This window comes from Rousettus aegyptiacus, unplaced genomic scaffold (assembly GCF_014176215.1).
Source record: "Rousettus aegyptiacus isolate mRouAeg1 unplaced genomic scaffold, mRouAeg1.p scaffold_m13_p_8, whole genome shotgun sequence".
Classification (NCBI taxonomy): domain Eukaryota; kingdom Metazoa; phylum Chordata; class Mammalia; order Chiroptera; family Pteropodidae; genus Rousettus; species Rousettus aegyptiacus.
Genome location: NW_023416311.1, coordinates 98,921,053 through 98,945,595, shown reverse-complemented (window position 1 = coordinate 98,945,595; position 24,543 = coordinate 98,921,053). Strand labels below are relative to the sequence as shown.

Below are 24,543 nucleotides of genomic sequence, written 5' to 3'. Positions count from 1 at the left end.
ATTGGCTTAAAACAATAGAAGTTATTTACAGCCATGCCACCCTGAACAAGTCAATCCCATCTGATCTTGGAAGCTAAGCAGGGTCGGGCCTGGTTAGTACTTGGATGGGAGACCACCTAGGAAGACCAGGTGCTGTAGGCATAAAAAATAAAAAATAAGGGATTGTAAACTGACAAGGTCCTTGCAATCTGTGAGTCAACCAAGGGTTCCTTTGCCTAAAAAATTTTTTAAAAGATGTATTGTTTTATGTTCCGGAGGCCAGAAGATTGAAATCTAGGTTTCTGGCAGGGCTGTGCTTTTCTTGATGTCTCTATGAGAAAATCCTTCCTTGCCTCTTCTAGAGTTTGGTGTTTGCCAACAATTTTTGGCATTCCTTGGCTTGTTGATGCATCACTAAAGTTATGTGGCCAGCATACCTGCATGCCCACATTATTTTTCCTCTGTGCATGTCTCTGTATGTGTCCAAATCCCCCATTTTTTATTTGGACATGTCATATTGGATTAGAGCCCTAATTCTTTTAACTTGAGATCACCTCTGTAAAAACCCTATTTCCAAATAAGGTCACATTCTGAGGTCCTGGGGGTTAGAACTTCAAAATACATTTTTAGGGAACACAATCCCACCCATCATTGGAAACAATATGGAATTTTATAAAGTGAAGTTAAATATTAGCATAAACAAAATCAAACAATCAAATGTGCATGAGAACAGCTGCATGAATACCATACAGAATTATTGTTTGTAAGAAAGACAGACAGACAAGAAAGAAAACAAACTTCAAACCATGAACATAGGTAATAAACTGTTATGTAATCGTATATATGACATAATACAAGAGTGAAAACTATGAGCTATATTTATGTGTGCAAAATATGAATGAATCTTAGATGTATAATTTTAAGTGGAAAAAGCAAGGTTCAGAAAATTATATATAGTATGCTACTATTTTTTATAAATCATAAATAATAAGAATCAATAATATTTTAAGGCTACATACATATATATTTGTATACATAAATTATCTATATATGTGTATAATAAAAATGAAAGAAAATGAGTATCGGCAGTAAAATAAAAACAAAACATTAAAAAACAACAATAATTTATAAAATTCAAAAGCAAAAAATAAAACTCTCTAGCTAAATCAAGTCAATAAAGCAACTACTGTAGTCATCTCATACAGAAAATATATAAATATATATACATATATATTCAATATGCTTTAAGAAGTAAAATTGGTCATGAAATACTATGAAATAATAATACTATGAAAAGTGGCTGGGCATGTTTCGTATATAGCCAAAAACAATAAATAGATATTGACAATATAACAGTTAAAGTTAAAAAAAATAACGATGGCTTTAACAAATGATTAATTATCCAAGGAGGGGATTAGTGAGCTAGAGGACAAATGGAAGGAAGTATACACAAATAAAAACTGATATACAACTGTGAGCTTGGGGAAAAAAAGGAAAAAAAGAGATGGATCAAAATGTCAATGGACCTTTGAAGATAATCTCTTATTCTACAAAAATATTGAGCATTGTCATTATAATTTGATGATAAAATTATTTTGAATCTTGAATTCTTACTCTAGCCACCATATTAATCAAATGTGATAACCTGATAAAAATAGTTTTAGACTCAGCAAATTTCTCTCTCTTTGGGCCTTTTCAAAAAATGTAATGAAGAATGTGTTCCAGGAAAATAAGAGGATAAATCAAGATATAGGAATACATCAGATCCAGAGAGCTATGTATTTAATTAGAAAAGTAAAAAAGAAACGTCTGTGATGGAAGTTGTCCTGAGCAATAGAGATTAGCCAGTCCATGTTGTAGCAGAAAAACCCAGGGCTCCAGGTTTGCAATTTAAAATGTGGCCAAAATGAAGCCATTGCTATAGGCTATTCACTAATAAATTCTGAGCAGCTGCACATGAAGCATAGCAAAAGCACAAATCTGTAATATTTAGGAAAATACAACTTCGCTAAAGGAACCACTAATATTTAATAGTTGAAGTTATTATATGAAAAATAAAATGCTTGCCTTTTTCTCTTAGACCTCTGAGAGTCAGAGTACGTTCTATTATACATTTTGGGACAAAAGACCAAAATTTCACAAAGTTAATAGTGTAGTATTTTGATAAGTGCATTTTGAAAATTACAGGTTATTTTTAGACAATAAAAAAATCTCGGATGAATCTAGTGCTTTAGTGAGAATGCTGTTGGGACAGAAAGATAGAGAGGGAGTCTGAGAATGGTGGGTATAAAAAAATTATATTTATATAAATTTGCTAAGATAACCTAGAGAAACTGAAAGAAAGTGGTACTATTATATTTGGCTGAGAATGGATGAGATATTACTAAGCTCCATCAACTATGAAAGGAAGTGAAAAGGTAATACATAAAAATATTTCAATGTATAACAGTGAGAAGATATTACTTAGAGAATTGTAGCTCAATCTTGACAAACTAAAACAATAACAGTTTGTTTTATGTTAGTATTAGGGATACGGGTAAAGAAGAATAAAATGGGTGGTTAATTTTTTTTAAAATATGTGAATTTAATATTTTAATGTAAAATATTTTTAAAAAATAAATAGAAAAACTTCTTGATATTAGAGATTATCAGGTTATGGTAAAAGTTTCTATATCATAGATCTCCTTTTGAGAGAAAGAGAGAGAACAAAAGAAAAACATCTTTGTTTCATTAATTTTACTGTCACACAGATTTCACTGTGACTATTGTCTCCAGGAATTTGTTCTCCCACTTTTTATTTTTAGCTTGGACTTTTTTTTGAGATTGCTTGTATTTTTAGGCACATTTTTAGATTCTAAAAATCTGTCTGCTTATTCTAGTTCTGGTCAAGGATCCAAAATTGTTTATCACTTCATTTTATTTCTTGGTTGGTGTAGAGACTATTTCATTACAAAGTTTATTTCATTTTGATTAGAGTGAGCTTTATCCTGGTTAATTATCAGTAACTCTGAGACTTAAACAGAGAAGTGATCCTGCTGTATTGGTTCATATTACAATAAGCCTAAATTATGTATCAGTTTTCTTCCATGGTAATTTTTGGAAGGGATACACACGCGCATAGTAGGTGAGTTGCATGTGTGTATACATGTACATACATATGTATACATGCACATACATGAAACTGTTCTCAAGGTATTCCATACTTTCCAGAGAAGCCATTACTGAGTCCATTTATCAAAACAGCACAGATTTAGTTCTTCTGTTAAATAATTCAAAAGCTATATTATAGAGATATGTATGTTGTATCACGCATACAATATACACATTCATGATTGTTTTGATTATATGGCAACTTTAGTAATTAATTCACTCAACAAATATTTATTCAGTGCCCAAGATATAGAATTCAGTAATGCTTTCTCTGGAATTGTTTCTGCTCATACATCAATTTAGGGACAAGATTTACTGGGTCCATTTCACAGTTAAAAAGTACAATTCTATATTTTAAACGAAAGAGCTATTTATTCATACTTTGTATTTATTTCCAAGATTACTTGGTTGAACTGAAGTATCCTAGTTTGTCAAGCAAACTGAAATTACTTTAATTAAGAGCCTGCAAAGGTGTTTACCATGTGGGATGAGCAGCAGGAGGGGAACTAGGAGACAGAGACTTATGCATACACTGACAAAAGGAAAGTCGCGCCTGTCACCCATCCTAAGTTTCATCTTTCATTACAGATATTTATCTGCTTGCTTCTTATTTTTTATCTCATAGTTGATGGATCTTTAATTATGTGGTGTACTTCCCATCTTCCCATCAATTACAAATTAGTTGTTTTGAATTCATTCCCAGGTGTCAGATCAAATCATCTCTTTCTCTTTTAATGTTTAGGTCAATAAATATTTCTTCCTGGTGACTGTTCTTAGTTTGACTATCGATTAAAGTACAAAGGCATGGATGCGAGGAGGAGAGAGATAATTGCCATTGCTATATCACATGAGGAAAGTTATAATTAGAAGTAAAAATCTAAAAAGTAATATCCCAAAGGCATCCCAAGGACTGGGCAAAAAACATAGCTCCTTAAATAAGTGCACTTTGAGATGATACTTACAACCTCACACAACACTGGAATTTTCATTATTAAAGATTTCAAACAATTTTGATATCTTTCTGGCTTTATTGGAATCAAGATTCATTATTTCAGGTCATTTGTTCTACTAAAATTTTATTAATAGGAACTTTGCATTTAAATATTTTTTTAAAAACTGCAGATTTGTGTACTAGAATTAGAAATAATTGACAGCTCAATGTAAGCAGCTTTGGAGGAAAGACGTGATAGGCGAAGTAAGAGATGTGACAGGGTGACTACCTCAAGAACAAAAGAGATGCCAGGAAACAACTGTGAAAGCAACAAGGACAAAGTCCGCTTTTGAGCTTGGTCACAAGTAGCTGCTGTTTTGTTTCGATAAAAAGCAATGAGGTTCAAAGACATACAACTTGCTTTTTCCTTTGTTCCCTGCCCTTGTTTCTATTCACATTTACATAAGAACTTTGCTTTTCTAGAGTTAAGATTAAAAAAAAAAAAAACGCATATGAATCAACAAAATAATTTAACATTAGTTTAATTTTTTAATTTGCTTTGCGTGTAATCTTACCGCATCTCTTTGCGGCATAATAATCTCAAACAATACTTGCTTTAAGAAAAATGACACAATTATGCAAGTTTGTAAACCATTCCATTGTATAAGGTTTAAAAGATGTTTTTTAATGAGCTTAACAGGAAGAAATTAAAAACAAGATAAAGCTCCTTGGAGGAAACTGCAGAGTAGTTAAGGAAATTATGCAATGCTAAATGGGCATTTAGGAGAAAGGAGAGGAGAGCTGAAAGTCACACCAGAGGCTGACAAAGGATTGAGGCTTTGGAACTGAAGACTCTCACCAGAGAAAAGACAGAAAGCTAAATCTGTGAGCACTGGAGACGTGCTCACCAACTTAGCTTTGGGCGTTTAATGTAAATCAGAGCGAAACGGGATGCTTCACAATGTCTTAGTTTCCTGTTCATGCCAGTGAAGAAAGCGATAGGCCAAAGCTTTTAGAGAAGCTGCCATTGATCCCCAGAGACTAGGGAATCCATCCTGGTATATTTCTTTGAAATTGTCTCCAAGTCGATCGGCATCAATAGATACGCGCAAATGCAATGTGCAGAAACATAAAAAAATATATAGACTTGGGGGAAGTTTAAATAAACTTAAATTAGTCATTCATAAACATACTGCATTCTATCAGGTACTCAATCTCTTTGCAATGTGTCTCCAAGCAGGCACAACTAACAACTCTGTAAAACCGGTCTGAGTCTAAACATATTGGCACAGCTAGTTTTATATCTATTTATCTATATTCATACCTACCAAGGGATATTTTCTAAGTTTGTTCCAGAGGAAATCATAATACAGAGGAACTTTAAATCTCATTATGCAAAATGCCAAGTAGTTTACTGTAAGGCAGCTTTCCACTGGAATAACTGAAGAGTTCCACGTGGATTTTTTGTATAACTTCCATGCAACACGATTTCTCTTAGGGAATTATATGTTTCATCATGCTTGGGAAATTGTATATTTCCCCAGTCATGTCAGTCTAAACATTTAGCCAAGGCGAGATCATACACGTCTGTTTTCACTTTTACATCATGTGGTCACCTCATTTCGAGATCAACTAGGTATTTAAAATCCACTCCCTTTCTTCAGGCATCTTAATTCAGAATGTTCACATCAAACGGAAATTCCTCTCTCTTTCTGGTAGAAAGCTAGAGAGTATCTTTTGCTCTCTTCTCTACCTCAGAACTTTTATCGACCTAATTACTAAATCCTGTGCCTCACCCACTTAAATATTTCTCAGATCCCTCCTGTCCTCAGTACTAGTTCAGACTCATCCGCTCTTGCTCTTCCGATCCAGTGTGCTTCACTGCTTCTAGAATAATTAGCCAAAATGAAGAACCGTGCCTGGTGCTCTCTGAAAAATTTCTCCCTTAGATAATCTATGTGGCATTTCATTTTTGCATCCAACCCTTTCCATGCTAACACTTCCTATATTTCCATCCTCGCAGCTCACAATCCCTGCTTCAAACCCTGGGTCTCAGCCACACAATATCGCACACATGTCCTGGAATGCCGCCCATGTTGATCCCTTCCTTCTTAACAAAAATACCCTCCTCTCAATGGCCCTTGTTATTCTGCCTAGAAAACTCTTCATTTTCTCTCTTTCCTGATCTTCTTACAATTGATGAGTTTATCATTTTGTGACTTGAGTTTTAATTGACAATTATAGCATACATGTTATTGCATCATTCTCCAATTATATGTGTGTACAAAAATACATATACAAACATGTGTATATACAGAAATCCATATACATACTTATATTTATGCATATATACAAACAGCTATGTCTACATACAGAAATAAGAAAAAGAATGTATGCGAGAGAAACTACAATGTAATAAATTAAAGGTGTGTGTGTGTGTTTGTGTTTGTGTGTGTGTGTGAGAGAGAGAGAGAGAGAAAGAGAGAGAGAGAGAGATTGTGTCTGCATAACTTTTCAAAATGCAAACCATTTATGGATGCATCCTGTATCTTACCACTCACTTTAAGATAATTAATTTATTATTTTCTAGCACAGTTCCTGCAATGTAATAGGGCTTCAGTCAGCGTTTAATAAATTAAAATATGCTTTAATAACATTGTTTCTTTGGAATTCTTACTAATTATGAGCATTGGAACCATAGCAAAAAATCCTACAAATATTTGAGGGCATTTTGTTAAAAACCATAGCTATATCTAACAGTGCTTTTGAGTATGAGAATATTCTTTTTTCTGGATAATAAAAAAAGGGAAAAAGAGACATTTTTAATTTCATTCCCTCTTTTCTCATGCTAAGTATCTTCCTTGGGAAATACTTGACTGCTGCTCTAGTTGAAATGTGCTTGATAATTTTGAATATGCAGATTAGCCTGGGGCCTACATTACCTTGGAATCCCCAGTGGAGGAGAGGTTGACTCTATTTACAGAGTGTAAATCAGCACTTATTAAATCAAATCTCTCTTGTACCAGGCAAGGATTAACTAGTCTCACAACTCACTGAACGTACGTGTCTTAAATCCCTATGCATATCATATAGACATTTCCTTGAAAGACCTTGTATATTGCAAACTTGTTTATTCATCTGTCCAAACTTGTTCACTTAACTGATACAGGCAAAGGAGCCAGTCAGGCTTGGTCCTTAGGTATTGCAAAAGCACCAAGCAGCAAAAATTTGACTTTTCTGTGTTCGAATAAAAATGCATAGACATTTTAAGAATTCAGTTGCCCCACATGAAGTTGTTTCTATAATCTACACAGTGGTGAATCACAACATTAACTAAATGTGGGATATACTAGGGAAGACAGAAAGAAACTTTAGTTTACCAATTTCTTTCTTGGTGTCATGGTTAGAAGTACAGGTATTTGAGCCAAAGAACTTGAGTCTCCAACCTCTGATTTCTTAGCAGACTTAAATTTGTTTCAGATTTTCAGAATGTTGTGAAAATTCAATGCATTAATATTTGTATTGTATTTATAGTGATTAATACATATTGTAACACTGTGCCTATCATCATTATTTTTTTCCTGCTGCTTTATCTAAATTTAGGCAAACCAGAAAATCCATATCATGTAATTTAATGGGCTAAATAAAGTCAGTAGCCAATCAAGATAATTCAGATAACAGAAACAAACATAGATATAAAATGTCTTTTAGGCTCTGAGTGATTCTGGAATTATTTACTATTGATTCTGAATTAGCCGTAGGTATGTATAATCGTTAGAGACGATTTGATTCAAAATATTAAAAAATGATATCAAAATACTCAGGAAATTAGGGTGTCATTGAAATTTATTTGCACACCCAAAATGTCCCAGCACCTATCCTTGATCTTAATATACACTTTCCTACAAATGAGTAATTCTGTGTTAATTTTCAGCACCAACAACCAAATGGTGAAGAACTGATTTTTTTGTCACTATTTTTAATAACTGGAAAAATATAGGAGTTAGCAACAAATTTCCTGTTTTGAGTACACTTGGGATAGATCTGGAAGCTTATAGAATATATCAAATTCATATAAATTTGATATTAATAACCTTTATATAAAATATCCTGAAACATATCTTAAGGGAGTCAAAAGGAATAAATACAAATATGATCACCACTCAATCGTATGATATTTATCTGCCGTTTATAAACTCTTCTCCCTCATAAAGTCTCAACTCAGCTGACATTACATAAATGTACTTGTTACTGGTTCCTGTCTTCCACTTGTCCACCTAAGCAGTGTGCAAACATTTGCCTGTGGCAATGTTAACAGACCAGGGACATGGTTCTATGAGAGCTGGATTTCTCAGGAGCCCATAGCCACTGTTAAATAAAATGAAAAAACAATCTACTCTGTTTTTGTCTCTGTGATAAAATGTGTGGGAAAGCAGCTAAATCGAACAAAGATCTGTGGTCTTCTTAAACTATGTTCTAGAATTGGTTCATTTGTGAGATGAAACTTTTTTCCTCCGAGTCTCGGCTGCTTAGTTTTCTTCCTTCTTGAGTCCTAGTGAAATACTGCCCCATCCAAAAACTAGAGCCAAGCCTTAGGCACCAGCTCGTTGGCTGAGACCCTGACCATCTGCACAACTGCTTTGTAAACTTTCTCTCTAGACCTGGACGTCCTTTCTGATATCTATTGTTTGGTTGGTTGTTGTTACATTTTCTTTTGTTTTGTTTTTAATGAATTTGAGATAATATCACACAATCATCCTCTGCTGTACTAAGGCAAAAATGCCTGGATTAGCCTGGCTTCTGCAGATCAGATATCCCATAATCGCTGACTCTGATCTGGATGAGGTCTAGAGAACCTAATTGCCTAATCTTATTCCTTTTCGGGTTTGGAACTGATTCCGGCTTCCTTAGAGAAGTTTCGCCTACTCATCTTTGTTAAAATAACACCCATGTCATTCTCTAGTCCTTTACCCCGCTTTATGTTCTTCACAACACTCACCACGCTACCAGACTTAGCCTAATCCCTGCTTAGAGCCTGGGATGTAGGAGGCTCTCAAAAATTATCTACTGGTCCACGCCTAATCCAGAATTTCTTCTAACTACTACAATACATTCCTTATTTATTTTCTTGTACATCTCAGCTTCTTAATGTGCAGGCATTATTTCTTCAGTCTTTTTCCTGCCTTCCTTTTATTCCTCAATTTGTTGTCCTCAAGCTTCTTCCAAAATAATGATTTCTACTAAAACTAAATGGGAAAGATCATCCACAATTATCTCATTGTGTCAATTCTAATCGCTTTTTTCCCTTTCCACCATTTGTTATTCTGTTTTAGTTAGAATTATCAAATTACAAAAATATATAAAAAATAGAAAGTACATATAAGCAAACATTAAAATCATCTATTATTTCATCTCTACACGATACTCACTATCACTTTGCAGCATGTTCTTTTTTTTTCCTGTGGAAAATATACCCTTTCATAAACTGGCGCCTTTGCTAATTTACAACTTCATTATTTACAACTTCATTAGTTGTAAATAGTAGTTTTAAGAAAAGATTTAGGTTAAGTGACAGGTTCTATCAAAATAGCATCCACTGTAAAGGATGCACTAAACCCCTCCAAAAATATTCGGATCAATGCTGCTTCTCTGCATGCCCATTGCACTCTTTGTGTAGTCTCTTTATCATACTTATCATTTCATATTGAAATATCCTGCTAGACAAGCCATTCATAGTCAGGAATCAAGATTTATTAATCTTCATGTATTTAATTTGAAATATAGTGCTTGTTCCTGAAAAGTAAGCGATAGATTTTTTCTTTCACTTATTGTTTTTAAAATTAAATTAAGGCACTTGAAACAACCCATGCTTCTGAAATAATTTCAACAGAATGATGTATTATTGAAAGCGAAAAATACAATTTATATCTAGAGCAAAAAAAAGCAAAAATATTTTTGAGACTCTGTTTTCAGGTGTACCCCGACTTTCTAATCCATTGTCTTTTCTTTAAAATCATATTATGACACAGAGGTTACATTATGTTCACATGTTTATACGCCTCTAAAAGCACAAGGCCGTAATGACGACTGAAGTCAACACAGTTATGGGTTGGTTAACACCAACGAAAAGTTACCGTTGTCAATGATCCTGTGAGTGCAGGGCCCTCCAGGCTCCCTCCCATGGTGTGGCCCAAGCACACCGGCCTTTAGCTTTCAACAGACATCATTCAATTTCCAACCTCGGAGTTTCTCACGTGCTATTCCCTCTGCAAGGAGTATTTTCCCATCTCTGTGTTTAGCTGTGTCTATTTCATCTTGAAGTGTTCTGACGAAATGCCACCTCTGGAATGAGACCTTTCCATATCCTGCCCCTGTCACATGCATGTTCCTCTTTTTTATCCAGAACTGAGGTTTGTATGTATACAGTGCTTTTATTTATGTTTTTGTTTATGTTTGATCTGCCTCCCCTGCTTTAATGAAGGTCATAGGGACAAAAACATTTTTTTTTTTTTGTGGTGGAGGGGGGCTGGGCAAAATTCATATATCTAGTTTCTAAATAGTGTTTGGTGCAAGAGTATTCTCAATAAATATTTTTAGATAAATGACTTTATGATTTCATTTAACAAGTCCTCATAGAACATACCAAAGCTTTTCAACCTCAGCACTGTAGATATTTTGGGCCCATTAATTCTGGGTCATGTGAATTGCAAGGATGCTTAATGCTTAGCAGCATTCCTGGCTTACACCCACTGGATGCCAGTAGTACTCACCAGTTTAGACAAGCAAAAATTTCTCAGGACCTTGTGAAATGTTCTCCGGGGGACAATACTTCCTGACTGCAAATGATCGTTAGAGATTCACATGATAAAATAAGCTAAACAAGGAAGGAAGACATCTGAGTTTTCAACTGCCCTTGTCCCCTCCAAATTACTGAGATTTTTATCCTCCATGGATGCAGCATATTAGGAAATGCTGAATTTATTTCAACCAAACTGCGTGGAAGTTTAAGTTCTGACCCTATTTTCATAATATTGAATAATAATAATAATAGAGCAGTATTTGCACAAATCAACATTATTGAGCACAGAAATACACTAATGGCAGCCACTGAGTTGAGTGCTTCATAGATAATAAATTACATAGTCTTATACTATTCCACAGATTATACTTTGCTACCTACTTTTACTGATTGATATTGAAAATAATATAGAAGTTAGTGTAATTGAGCAAGATGCAAAAGCTACTAAGTGAAGAAGACAGCCCTGGAACTCATGCAGTGTGGTGCTAGAGTCTGCTCCTAAGCTGTCCCATTTGACAGCCACCAGCCAAGCCACTAACCCGCACGTAGCTATTGACTGGAAATGTGGTTGGTCTGAACTGAGACTTGATGTAACTAGAAAATACTTGATGAAAGTGGATATTTTAAAGAATTATGGGGAAAAGAAGAATGTAAAATATTTGAATAAATTTTCCACTGATGATATTTTTAAAGGATAACATTGTTAAATCACATATACGATTAAATAAGTATTGCTTGCGTCTTTTAATTTTTAAAATATGGCTAATAGAAAATTTAAAATCACATATGTGGCACACATTTTTGGTTTGCATTATATCTCTATCAGGCAGTTCTGGTTTGTTCTCTTTATCATTTCCACTCTGAACCTTCTTTGTTTCTTCTGTACATTGAGTATAATAATAATGATGAGTCTACATAGGTGAGATTTCCAATAATATTGTGTATGAAAAGCTCCATAAATTGTGGAACTGTCTCCAAGTCTTGACTATTTTATGAAATGACATTAGAAATTTCAAACTAGTTTGCTAGATGCTTCTGTATCAAGTAACATTCTAATTGCTGTGACTGAGTGTTCCCAATAGTAAGATATGGTTACAAATAGTCATGAGAAAAGACAATTGAAAAAATAAAAATCCATAAATTATGTCTCAATAATCTCAGAATTTATGAGACAAGATATGAGATGTATCATGCTGTACATCTGGAGTTGGACTTGAATGTCGGTCCACCTCTGCCATTACTTGCAATGTGGCTTTTTCTCTTATTGTAGAGTGGTGGTCATAACGCTAATCTGAAGGAGTTGTTATGATGAAATAAAGTAAGTCAATAAATAACTTGGTGCAGTGTCCAATAAAAATGTTATTTGGAAAATATGTTATGGATTATTATTATTATTAATTTCAGGGCTTGTATAATGTGCCTATTGGATTAATTTTATCAATCACAAATTCTAGCTTAACAAAAGGAAAGGAAATAATTATTGAATGAATTAAGAAAGGTGTAACAATAGATGAAAATAAAAAGAATTTTCATGAGGCATTATCATCTTTCAAATATCTATTTTTCCATTTAATTAGAATCTATTAATTTGCTTACTGAATGCACCATTTTTAAATGGACTGCCTTTTAGACACATGTATATATATGTTTCTGAGCACTTAAAATATAGTACTCTTTCCAATGGTCAGTTATTACTGATAAAGTGCTTTTTCAGAAATATTTTTACTCATTATAGATTATGTAACTAGTTACTTTTTACTCCTAGATGTGTTTGTTTATTTTTTGGTAACAGGCTCACATTAAAAAAAATAGGTCAAAAATACATATAAAATGTGAAATTTAAGTTTTAATGTAACTAAGCACATCTTTAGACCTGTTCTGAAAGAACTATAAGTGATTATTATTAGTTTTCTTTTCCCTGACAATGCTAAATGTCACCTGGAGCTGTAATCTGATTATATAAAATTAGATAAGCAAAATAGAGAGAGAAGGCACTTTGTGTTTTGGGCCTGAGGGTCATGTACCTTAAATATCTAACAAAAGAATCATCGCAAGAACATAAGCATGACTAGTCTGCTGAAGAAAATTCTACTTGAATTTCATAATATATCTACACACATAATTTTAAACAATTCAATTCAAATTATGCACTATCAATAACAAAGTTAGATAAAAATAGCACAGAAAGAGTAAAATGGTTTTAAAGAGTTAATATAGTAAATTCTTACTCCAGAATTCCTTCAGGGCAATGGTCTTTAGAATAAAAATATAAATATCACACAAAAGCTGTATTTTAATTAAAAAAAAAAAACTAAAATTGGGAGATTGATTCAGAAGGTAATGCATAGCCAAATGCTAAAAATTAAGTACATAGATCATACTGGAGCCTAGATTTTATGCCACGTGCCTATCAACACACAAGTCCATTTTAAAGTATAAGATCTTTCAGATTAGCAGGAAATTGGCTGAATCTTGGGAGTGTCCATTGAGACTTAATAGCATCCTTTCTAGTCATCTCCCAAATTTGTCTAAGAAAGGAGAATAAAATACATGTGTTATATGCTCAGAAGCTAATGGTTCTTAATTGGTTCTATTCTTGACTTATTTTGAGAATTCGAAAGTTAGTTCTATAACACAAACTAGATCTATAAATAGATTAGAAATACAAAATGTTTTAGCCCGATTGCCATTCCAAACGCGGGGATATTAAATGGAAATCTGGCACAATAATATGAAATACAAGTCTGATTAGTTTGTAAAGTTCTCCCATGTAGCCCTTTCTAATACATGAAATTAGATTTTTTATTGAAAAAATAATAAAAAATAAAGTTAGGATCCCCCTTATTAAATTCAAATAAAAATAAACACATTTGTAGTAGAATTATGACTTAATATTATTTCTTTTGCTAAATGAAAGAGTTTTAGATTATAATCATAAATGTAGAATATATATATTCTGCATCTATGATGTCTCTGAATGAGATATGTCTTAATATTTAATTTTCAATCTTTCAATAACAGTACATTCATTAGCATGTACTCCCTTTTTCATTTTTGTAGCACATTTTCTATGTGTTTTATATCAAATAATTGACAACTCTTCTCCTTTTTGTTACTATTATTATTATTATTATTATATACTCTAAATATCTGCCCTGCAGAAAGACCATTAAAGGCAGCTTACTCTGGGGGAAGCGGGGGGGATTGTCATTGACATCTGTCAGCGTGATGTTCACCGTGGTGGTCCCCGACAAGCCTCCCATCTGGCCGCCCATATCTTTGGCCTGGATTACCACTTGATATTGCTCCCTGTTTTCTCTGTTCATGTTTGGTAAAGCAGTCCTGATGATACCTTGAAGAAAATATAAAAACATTTGTTATTTTTATTAAAATCTCAATTATTAGTTGATGAAGCTACAAACTGAGTACCTAAACGAGTGACTTTTGAAAGGCAAAATGCTTTTGCTATTAATTTTTATTGTCTATAAAAGTGATTCAATGTAAATGCTTTACGATTCGTGTTATTATTTTATTTCCTTAAGAATAACATGTGTACTGTATAGTGACCTAAACCCATGTGTAAAAACATAAAAACAAGTACATCTCCATCAGCTAACTCAATCATTCTCCTTGGAATCTTAAATCTTAAGTGTGGCATCATCACTCTTCTGGAAGTGTTAATGTTAAGGTTTTGTTCTTACTTTTCCACCTTTTCCTACTTACAAAGATCATAAAGACTAATCAATTAACAAACTGATTCATGATTCCTGACCTGTTTCAGGCTCCACAGAGAAATATGGCTGCCCTTGAAGGATGCTGTAAATGACTCTGGCGCTGTTCCCGTAGGAAGGGTCATCGGCATCTGTAGCTGTGACTTGCACCACAGAAGTACCTGAAGTATCCAAATTCAGCTTAGTTCTGCACAGCACCAGAAGGAGGAGCAAAAGCACTGGTTTTCATGGAAGACTTGAATGATTTTTGGTTTTAATAATGACCTCTTAAAGAAACATTGACATATAATTTATGTGAAAATCATATATATATATATAGAGAGAGAGAGTGTTATTATGGGTAAACTCTGAATTCAACTACATCTTTATTTAGCCAACAGGTGTATTTGTATGCATACAATAGAAAATGCTACAGTGTATCAGATTATAATAAATACAGTCACTTTAAAAATGCTCAGATTTGATACTTAAATCCATTTTCACATAATAGATTTGTTTCATGTAAAGGTCATATCTAACCACAAAGGAGTAAGTATGCTCCTCTTTCCCCCTCTCCACTAATTAACTATAAAAATAATTAACATCTGCTCTAAAATATAATTTTATGAATAGATTAAAATTTAAATTTAGAAACAATCCAAGATGATCCCATGTTCCATGAACTATTAAATGCTATTTAATAAAGTTCAAGATATTTAAAAGGGCTTTCTAATAAGGCAATTGCCAAAAGTCCTTGGGATTTACTGAAGTAAATATTAAATAATAATCCCAGAACAATACTTTTGAGAAATGCAGAGTTGAAAATTTGTTATCACAACTGTTAAAGAAAAAAAAATGTATCTCAAATTTTTCATTGTTTTGTACAGCTTCCCCCACGTTTGAGAAATGAATCTATCCTACTAAATCCAAATTATATCTTTAAATATGTTATTATTGTTTTTTGTTGTTTAGTTCTATAATCTTCTATTTAATTAAAAAAAGCAGTCTTAAAATTGTCCCTACAAATGTAACTTCTACCCATTTATGTTGAAAGGACATATTTCATTTTCTTGAATTTTATACTTCTAGTATTTTCGTGTCTTTGGTCTTAAAGTTTCCATAAACTAAGTTTATAATTTTATATCAGTCTGTGAATTTTCAATTGATTTATTTGAATAAGAGATTTATATCAGGAGAGTTTTATATATAACGGTTATAATAAAAGAATGTTTTTAAGTACTTAAAATAAAAAAACTACGTAATCTCATCAATTCCATCCATCATTCATATTATCAAGATAATCCAGACAAACTCTAGGCAAATGATTAGAGTATATATGCAAAGACTCTGTATTATATCTATGGTATTCTAAAAGAACTAATAATATTTTGGGGTTCATAATTTTATACAGCTGTTATCCAAATCCATGTGATAAAAAATTTTATTTTCAGAGTTTTCTACTGAAATTCAATAATATTTTCTTGGATGGTTAAGGAAAGTGTCTACTTATTTGTATTGTAAAATTTACAAATCCATAGAAAGTAAGAAATGCATTAATTTCTTTTTGAACTCATATCCTAAATGAGGAAATTATATATGTACTCTTAGTGAGAAATCAAAAATAATTTCAATTAATCATAACGTTTTAAGAATTTCTTGATTTCTTGAATAACTTTTTGAATATCATCATAAATGTTGTAAATAAACTTACCTACAACGGACATTTCAGGAACACTAGCTGTATAAATTTCCTCTGGGAATGTTGGCTCATTGTCATTGATATCATGGATTTTGATCACAAACTCAGACTCTGGTTCTACTGGCCTCAAAGTTCTTCTGTTAATAGCTTGTGCGCGTAGAGTATAAAAGGCCTTTTCTTCCCTATCAATTCGTCTTGTAGCATGAATGTCACCTGTTTTTTCATCAATAATAAAAAGAGTACCAGCTCCATCTCCAGATAAAATATATTTGAGTGATCCGTCTCCTTTATCTTGGTCTGAGTGAAGCTAGGGGGAATAAAAAAGAGCATATTCATGATAATGTCTAAAAGTACATAATGCTGAAAGAATTCAAAGAAGGTCTCTCACGTCCCATCACTGAATAATGGAGTCAGTTATCTTAGTTCTTGAAATGAGAGTTGAATAAGTATGATCACACTCATCTATATACTTTAAACAGTAGGACTCGTTTTTCACATACCGAGGGGATTTTTAGTCTAAATGGAAAAAAGTGATAAAAATAAACCAAACACAGTTCTCTTCTTTGCTTTGCTTAGTAAATAACCATTTTCATAGGCAAATAACTTCTGACAAAGACATGTCATCGATCTTGTGTAAACACGCCCTCGCTCATCTCTTTCTGTGAGTGGAAAATTTTTTATTTTTATATTTTATATTATGCAGGAATTCATCTCTCATAAACTTATTATTAGTTATTGCATTTCCATGTGGGGAATTAGTAATATCTTAGGACCTGAAAGACGGGCAAAGTTGTATGAGACATAGCTCCTTTGTTTGAAACTCCATGCATCATTTGGGATTCATACAAAAGACAATGACTGCACTACAAATATTTGTGGATCACAGAGCAAGAGTAGAAATAGATGTCTAGATAACACTTGTATATATATTTTAAAGTTAGAAATCAAGTTAATAAACTATGAAATGAAATACATTCTATCTAGCTTCATACCTGTCAAATCTCTGTTCTTAACAACCACAAACGGCAAGTTCTGTGCAGGAGCAAGGCAAGGCAGGGCTAGTCTTTTCCTTGCCCCCTTGCCTATGCTCACAACACTGAGTTTCCAGAATCAAGTCATCATGTCAAAGAGCTTTGCTGGCATTCATGTGGACATCTCAGCCTGGTGCACACCTATCTCAATAAGAACTCTAGGCCAGGAGCCTAGTGTTTGTCCATGTGTGTCATGGACAATTTCCATCTATCTTGTCTTTTAATAAATGCCGACTAGGCCAACACTCAGATTTAGGGGTGCATATAACAGTGAGCGAGTCTAGCCTTTGGGTGACTGATCTGGAGAAGAGAACCTTCTTGGACCTAGAAGCAAGCTCGGGGAGGTCTGAGTGGGAAATACTGGGTCCCAAGTACCTTGAGTCCGGTCTGGAAATGGCTGTGAATATCCCCTGTCTCTAATGGAATCCTTACAGTGAAGGGAGAGGCTTAGCCATTGGAGGAACAGAGCATGGCTTTGTAAAACACAAGATTATGTTATTCTTTAATTATACCACCCAATCAATAAACACTTACTCTGCTGGGATCATGGTTTGATTATTTGCAATAAGAGATTATGCTTTTAAATGTTTTATTTTGTTCTTTACCAGATTAAGAAATATAAAAACAATATGTAGATATTCTAAATTTCTATAAAGCATTATAATAACTTAGGCATTATTACAAACATGTTTTCTTTTTAATAGTTATATAAAATGTAGTTATAAATCAGCTTAGGAAATTTTAAAAAAATGGAGATGATATTTTTTAAGTATGCAAAAAACTGGGGAGAGATATTTATCTAAATAGGTTTGAATTTTGCTCTTTAGATTACTTATATCAACACATATTTTCATCTAATTTAATATGTAAAAATATTAAAGCAATTACTTTTTATTTAAAGTAGAATATTGTTCCTTTATTTGAAATATTTTTATGGGAGTTTATGTCAATGAACTTAACTGTGAAAACATTTTTATATGGACATCAAAACAGTTTAAATCAAATACATATTTTAAAACACATACACATATGCCTACTATATTGTATTACTAGTATTCTTGGGTCTATGAAAGCCATCTATTTTTTTGTTTAATGGTTTGCAGTTAGTATTTAGCCATTAAATTTGGATCAAACTTCATTTTTTTTTCATTTCTGGAAAAATAACTCATAAAAGACATAATGGATAAAGAAAACCCCAATGGATATGTACTTTGGAGAAAAAGATAAAGTAAGGTTACAATTTTTTGCTGCATTTTTAACCATTCATAAACAACAAAGTAGGGTTGAGGAACAAGAAACATCAGCTTTTACCTAAAAAATTCTCAGAGGTAACTTATGACTGTGTTGTCCAGGGAATTACTTTCAAAAAGTCACAAGATTAATGGTTTTTAGCAACTGAAACTGCACATACTTGCCAGGAAACTTTCCAGTTATATAAATGTGCAACACAGTAGCAATTTTCCAAATGGCAGACATATAAACATTATATATTTTTTGTTCTGTCTGGGAATCAAAATAATTCAAGAAGAAATTATTGATATTATCAATCATTTGATCATAAAACTTTGTGTTTTGTAGTAGACAGTTATGTTTACTTTCATAAGGATCAGGTTCTTCTAAAAGTAAATTAACAATTTCATTTTAGTGTGATAAAAGATTTCAAACACTGTGGATAATGGAAATTCACAGGACAGCCCCTAAACTAGCATAAAGAAATAAGTGAGGCTTTCCTTAAGCATGTAACATCTAAACTTCTCGATAAAGAATGAGAAGTGGCTTAAACCTGGGAAATTTTTGAATTTAACACAATTTCCATCTCATGAAGTGCAAAGAATTCAGAATAGAGAATGGTTTAAGGCAAGGTGGGATTCATTAAAACCAGTTCTGCCATTCTAATCTGACGTGCAAAAAAGTTGCTACTATGATGAGATTTTAATTTTACAATGCTGTTTTTGGAATATGAATGATAGCAGGATTTTTACCTTCACATACACCCAGAGAGTGAATATTAAATCCTGTAATTGTAACACATACTGTGGGAGTTTCTATTGGATTACAAAACTGAACATAGTAGTAGAGAATCAAAGAGATGAGGGCTGGAAGCTAAACTCTGGTTTTGAGACTCAGAAATGAAAGAATTTCTCCTTCTCATAATTAAGAGAAACAAATTAGATCCATGAATTTATAATTTGTGGTTTTAAGAAGCCAGAGTTATAATAAATTTTTCTTGATCCACTTGAATTTACATAAAATAAGTACCTTCTTTTCTTAACGAAGGAAAAAACTGATCACTAACACTAGAATAAAGGGCCCAAATGAACCATGTCTGGGGGCTTGACATTAGGTTATGCTTATTAAAATATTATTTAAATAAACATATTTGAAAAATGTACAAGTAAAGAAACAACAACAAATATTAACTATACGGCAGAGAGATGGGATGCTAGAGCTTCTGAGATTTGAGCATTGCTCCTTCTCCTAGAGTTGAAAGTGATGGGAGATGATAGATAACTAATAACTGGCACATTGGTTGATAATTTCCTAACAGAAAGAGAGCAATAACGTTCTTTAATTATAGTCTCCTGCCTAAGCTCCACTTCTTTTCAAAAATTATTTTTCTTATTTTAATTACCTTTTCTTTTTTATACCTTTCACGCTCTTACCCTGGTATTGTTTCTCTCCCTCTTTTCCTGTGTGTGAGATGGAATTTAATATCACGTTCTAACTCATTTACCAAGTAATTATCTGACAAGTATTAGTCTTAACAACTGTAGCTTCTTGCTACACTTCCCTTTTGTATTGGGATATTAGGTATCAATACTTGGATTTCTTAAATATTTAATTTAAAAAGTTAGTTTATGTTACTGAGAGGTGGGATTATGAACTGTGTCAAATAATTTATAGCATCTGTTTTGAAATAACTTTTATATTGACTTGACCTTGTGTTATTTTATTATGTGAGGCATTAAATTTTCTTTAAATATGGGAAAAAAAATGTCAGATTATGGTGGCTTTAGTTCCTCAGTAACACCTGTTCTTTGGTGTGAAACATTTGTGCCACAAATCTTTAAGAAGGATTTTATGTTAATACTGACCTTTTCTTTCCTTGAGGAAAACCTATTAAAAATTCACAACCTGCTGTGTTCCTTGTAAATTCACAAGCAGATAAAGGACATGGCAAGACACGTGACAATGAAAATAGAACAACTGGTACTGTGCTGCACATTTAAAAGTCATTTTCCCATTATTTAACTTTTTTATTGAGATGTGGTTAATTATAACTCACTTGCTTATATTAGTAGCTTAATAAGCAAAACTAATCGAAACATTGAATTAAAAATATTTTAACTGTGGATTAATTAATGAAAGTCTGATCTTTTGAAATGTGTCAAGTTTATGATTATTTGATAATATTTCGTGTAAAATATTCACCTTAAGACATTTATCTAAAATAAAGTTTATAAGCTAAAAGGGTTCTTGTGGTTTATCTATAAGTTTAAGAGCCTCTTTTTTTATTTTTAAGATAAACTAAAGTCTAATCAATTATTAACACACAGAAGTTGAAGATTACACTTCAGGATAGATAACATGTTGGCGGAACTTTTACCTACTATCAGTTCATTTTTATTTTTTAGTTCTTCAAATTAAATGAGAAACTATTACAATCTATGAAGTACAGGGAATGTACATCATTTGTTACCGAAAGGATAACGGATAAAAGATTTTACCTTATATTTTCACCCTTGGCTAGAAGAAAAATAAAGAACAAGTTTTAAAAAGTGAAAAACTGTATCTGTTATTTCTGCCAGTCAAAGTCTGATTACTAGTTCAGAGGAATTTATATTGCTGTGTGAGATTCTTTCATTCGGAATATTGATCCTTTTGGATATTGCTAAATATTGGTATTTGGATGTCTTTCAAAAACTAGAAAAGGTTCTAGAGAAAATTAGAATTATATTAGAATTATATTTATAATAGTTGGACTAGTTCTTTGAAGGATAAACTTTGATGAATGAATCACAAGGACTGTAACATTCACTTTATGAGTTTAACAATTTCTCACTTTCGTGTGTGTATATTCATTAATTTAAAAATACCAGAAATTTATGAAGAGATTTTCTAATGCAGTGATAATTTTATACTTGCTGTTCTTCCAAACAGCCAACATATTCTATATTTGTTTTAAAAAATCCAGATTGTGGCAAATACGCTATGCTATTCTGATAACATCAACATTAGCATTTTGCTCTAATTGCTCTAATGAGTAACATAATATCAAATGGAAAATAAGGCATTCAATCAAATAACTTTAAATTTGCTTCCAATATTAATAATAATAAATACTAGTGAAGATGGTCTTGCGTCAGAAAGCAACTAAAGCATGTTAAAGTAAGTAAACACAATCTGGTCAGAAATGAATAGGTAGTTACTCATTTTGTTGAGATTGGAGAAAAGGGGGAAGAAGGGTGGCAAATCTCAAATTGGAGTATATGAAGTTCACAGAGAGACTGGACATTATTTCAACATTAATAAGAGAAAAATATAGACCACATTTTATGAATCCCAGTGAAATCATTTTTGCTTCAAAGATAGAAATAGGGAATAGAAATAAAGTTTAACAAAGAAATAGACTGTAAAACAATTAAGATAATTTAAAAATATCCCACATATATAATTTAGATTAATAAATACTTTTCTGAACACTTTCTCTCTGGAGTCATAGGTGAACATAGAAGATTAAATGATAGATGGACAATGATGTCTTAAGGCCTGTCAAAAAAACTAATTGGTTTATTTTCCATATTTGATATGGTTCTCTAGAGCTCTACTCTAAGGGGAAAAGATGCACTTGGGTCTAGATTCAATAAGAAGGGGTTTCTCTTCCCATCAGCTCTTCCAAGAGTAAAGCCAGTTGAAAGTGGCCATGTGCTTGTGGGCCACCCTAACTGGTGAGTCCAATCTGGGATCGTCCTGAAATTGGGGTGCTGTCTTCGAAGCTATTAGAAATTACTCAAAGACCTACAAGAGGTCAGATTTCTTTACAGAGCACATTATAAAATTCAAGAATACATCTTTTGCTAGAACTGCTGCTGACTCACATCTTGCAGAGTCTCAGCTAGAGTACATTTCTTTGCTAGTACTGAAGGCATTTATTTGTTTATAGATGTACTTCTACAGGGCATTATCTGCTTCAAAACCTTAAATTACACATATAATACACAGTAAACACGTTCTTTCTAATGATTAGTTGATCTTTTTTAAAGAGAATTTTTGGGGAAATAGTTTAGAGAAAGTTCAAATTCTTCTAGAAGCCTCACATCTTTCTTCTTATAGTTTTAAAAGTCACTAAATTATACAAAGTAGTCTCTTGTGATGTGAAAATGACATTGAACATTTTATATCTGATTTTTCCCTCACAACTTGAAGTAGTCTTCTTAAGCATCTTGGATTTAAAATATAGGAATATATGTAAATGCATGTCTAAAAAGTTGCTAAGTAAATGTAAAATATTTAAAACCGAGAGATTCATTCTTGATTAATAAGGTGAAAAGAAATTAGAGAAAAAAATAATGGACGATTACTTCTTTTCTATGGGCTACACAGTCAGCTAAGACTCCCTCCTTTTCACCAAGAAAGGTATGATGTAAGACATGTAAAAAGGGAAGAGAGACCTAGAGATAGGAATTCATCGAAGAAGTTTATTTAAATAAGTACTTGAACTGGATTGAACTAAACTAAATTGAAGAGAGTGATAAGAATTCTAAGTGTGATAGTTTAGGACTTAGAAGTTTTAGAAATTTTGCTACAGAGGCAGTATTTGAAGCTGTTGGGTTTCTAAAGCTTGTAAAGATGCTTTTATCTGGAAAGCTATAGAGTAACAAGTATATAACTGGATGCCCCAAGGAGAAGGACCAGACAGCTTCCTGCTGTCTCTAGGGTTATGGTCAAGGAGGGAAAAGATTAAAAGTGATTTGGACCTTTACATTTACTGCATTTTTTTTTGAGACACTGACAGAGATGATAATCTAAAAAAGGGCTACAAACACTATCCTAGAAAAATAAAAATGTACGTGTATGTGTACATGTAAAATACAGAAACCATGTTATATGTGGCATCAGGGAGTAGTATAAATATCCTCTGAAATATAGCCATAGACCACTAAATGTCAAAACAAAAACCTAATCTAGGTCAACTTTCTATATTTTCACACACACACACACGCGCACGCGCACACACACACACACACACAGACAACACAACACACAGACACACGCACAAGAAACTGAGAAACCAAAAAAATACCCTCCTCAAGAAAAGGGATTGCTCATTTGTCTGAGAGACATTCATATCTTCCTCACATTAGAAAACTTAGTCCTCAAACTTATACAAGGATCTAATGCTTCTGTAACTTGTCTCATTCTCCACTGTCTTAATTTATCTACCCTGAAAAGTCCTACTCATTTATAAAAATTTTATTTACGCCATATATCCTGTATTAAGGACTTTTTCAAACTCCTTTGCAAGGCTAAATTGACTTCTTTTTTCTTTGTGCCACAATTCTTATGTGTATATCATACCTATACAGATTTTAAACTATTATTTTTATGTCTTTCCAGAACTACAATTATACTAATTTTGAAGAACCAAGTTTTCTATTTTGCTGGACTCATAACAATTTACAGTATATAACACAGAATTATTTCTTTGAAGAAGGAAATGAACATCAGAGTCAAATGCCACAGACATAAGGAATAAAGAATTTAGTTTGTGCTGCTTTCTTGGAAAGGCTAAAAGTTCTGAATGGAATTAGAAGTTGCTAATGCAAAGTGGGGATCAGTGAGTGATCACATCATAAGTAGAAACGTATGTAAAGAAAATCATTCTTCACATTGAAAAAGATTGGCGCCGAAAGTTAGAAATTCCAGTTAACTCTGTGATTGAATACAGTTGAATATAATATATATGTGAATTCTCAGTAGACGAATTTAAATTTTTCAACGAATAGTCAGGGGTAGAGATGTAAACCCAAATTTGTCTCTAAAATGTATTAAGTCATTGTAGACATCTGTAATGTAAGATTAGGTAGTTAGATGATAACAGCAGGACAACTGAGAACACAGAGAACAGCCGGACATTACCAACAACAACAACAACAACACTGTACTGCCAAAGTCGAACTGTGATGTTGACAACAAGAACCAAATGGACAAAACCTGGGAGGAGAGAACTGTACCAAGGTGAA

General features: G+C 32.7%; 1 protein-coding gene and 1 pseudogene across 1 annotated transcript in view; one reads left to right on the top strand and one right to left on the bottom strand.

Annotated features, from left to right (window-relative positions):
- The window catches only part of LOC107506592 (cadherin-10), a 130,015-nt gene that overhangs the window by 26,687 nt on the left and 78,785 nt on the right, over positions 1 to 24,543 (bottom strand). Inside the window, exons 3-5 of the mRNA XM_016137284.2 lie at positions 16,281 to 16,575; positions 14,632 to 14,751; positions 14,044 to 14,211 (exon numbers count right to left, since the gene is read on the bottom strand). Coding sequence (XP_015992770.2) covers positions 14,044 to 14,211; positions 14,632 to 14,751; positions 16,281 to 16,575 — 583 coding nt within the window. The remainder of the gene's footprint in view (positions 1 to 14,043; positions 14,212 to 14,631; positions 14,752 to 16,280; positions 16,576 to 24,543) is intronic.
- Positions 24 to 141, top strand: LOC118607113 (annotated as a pseudogene).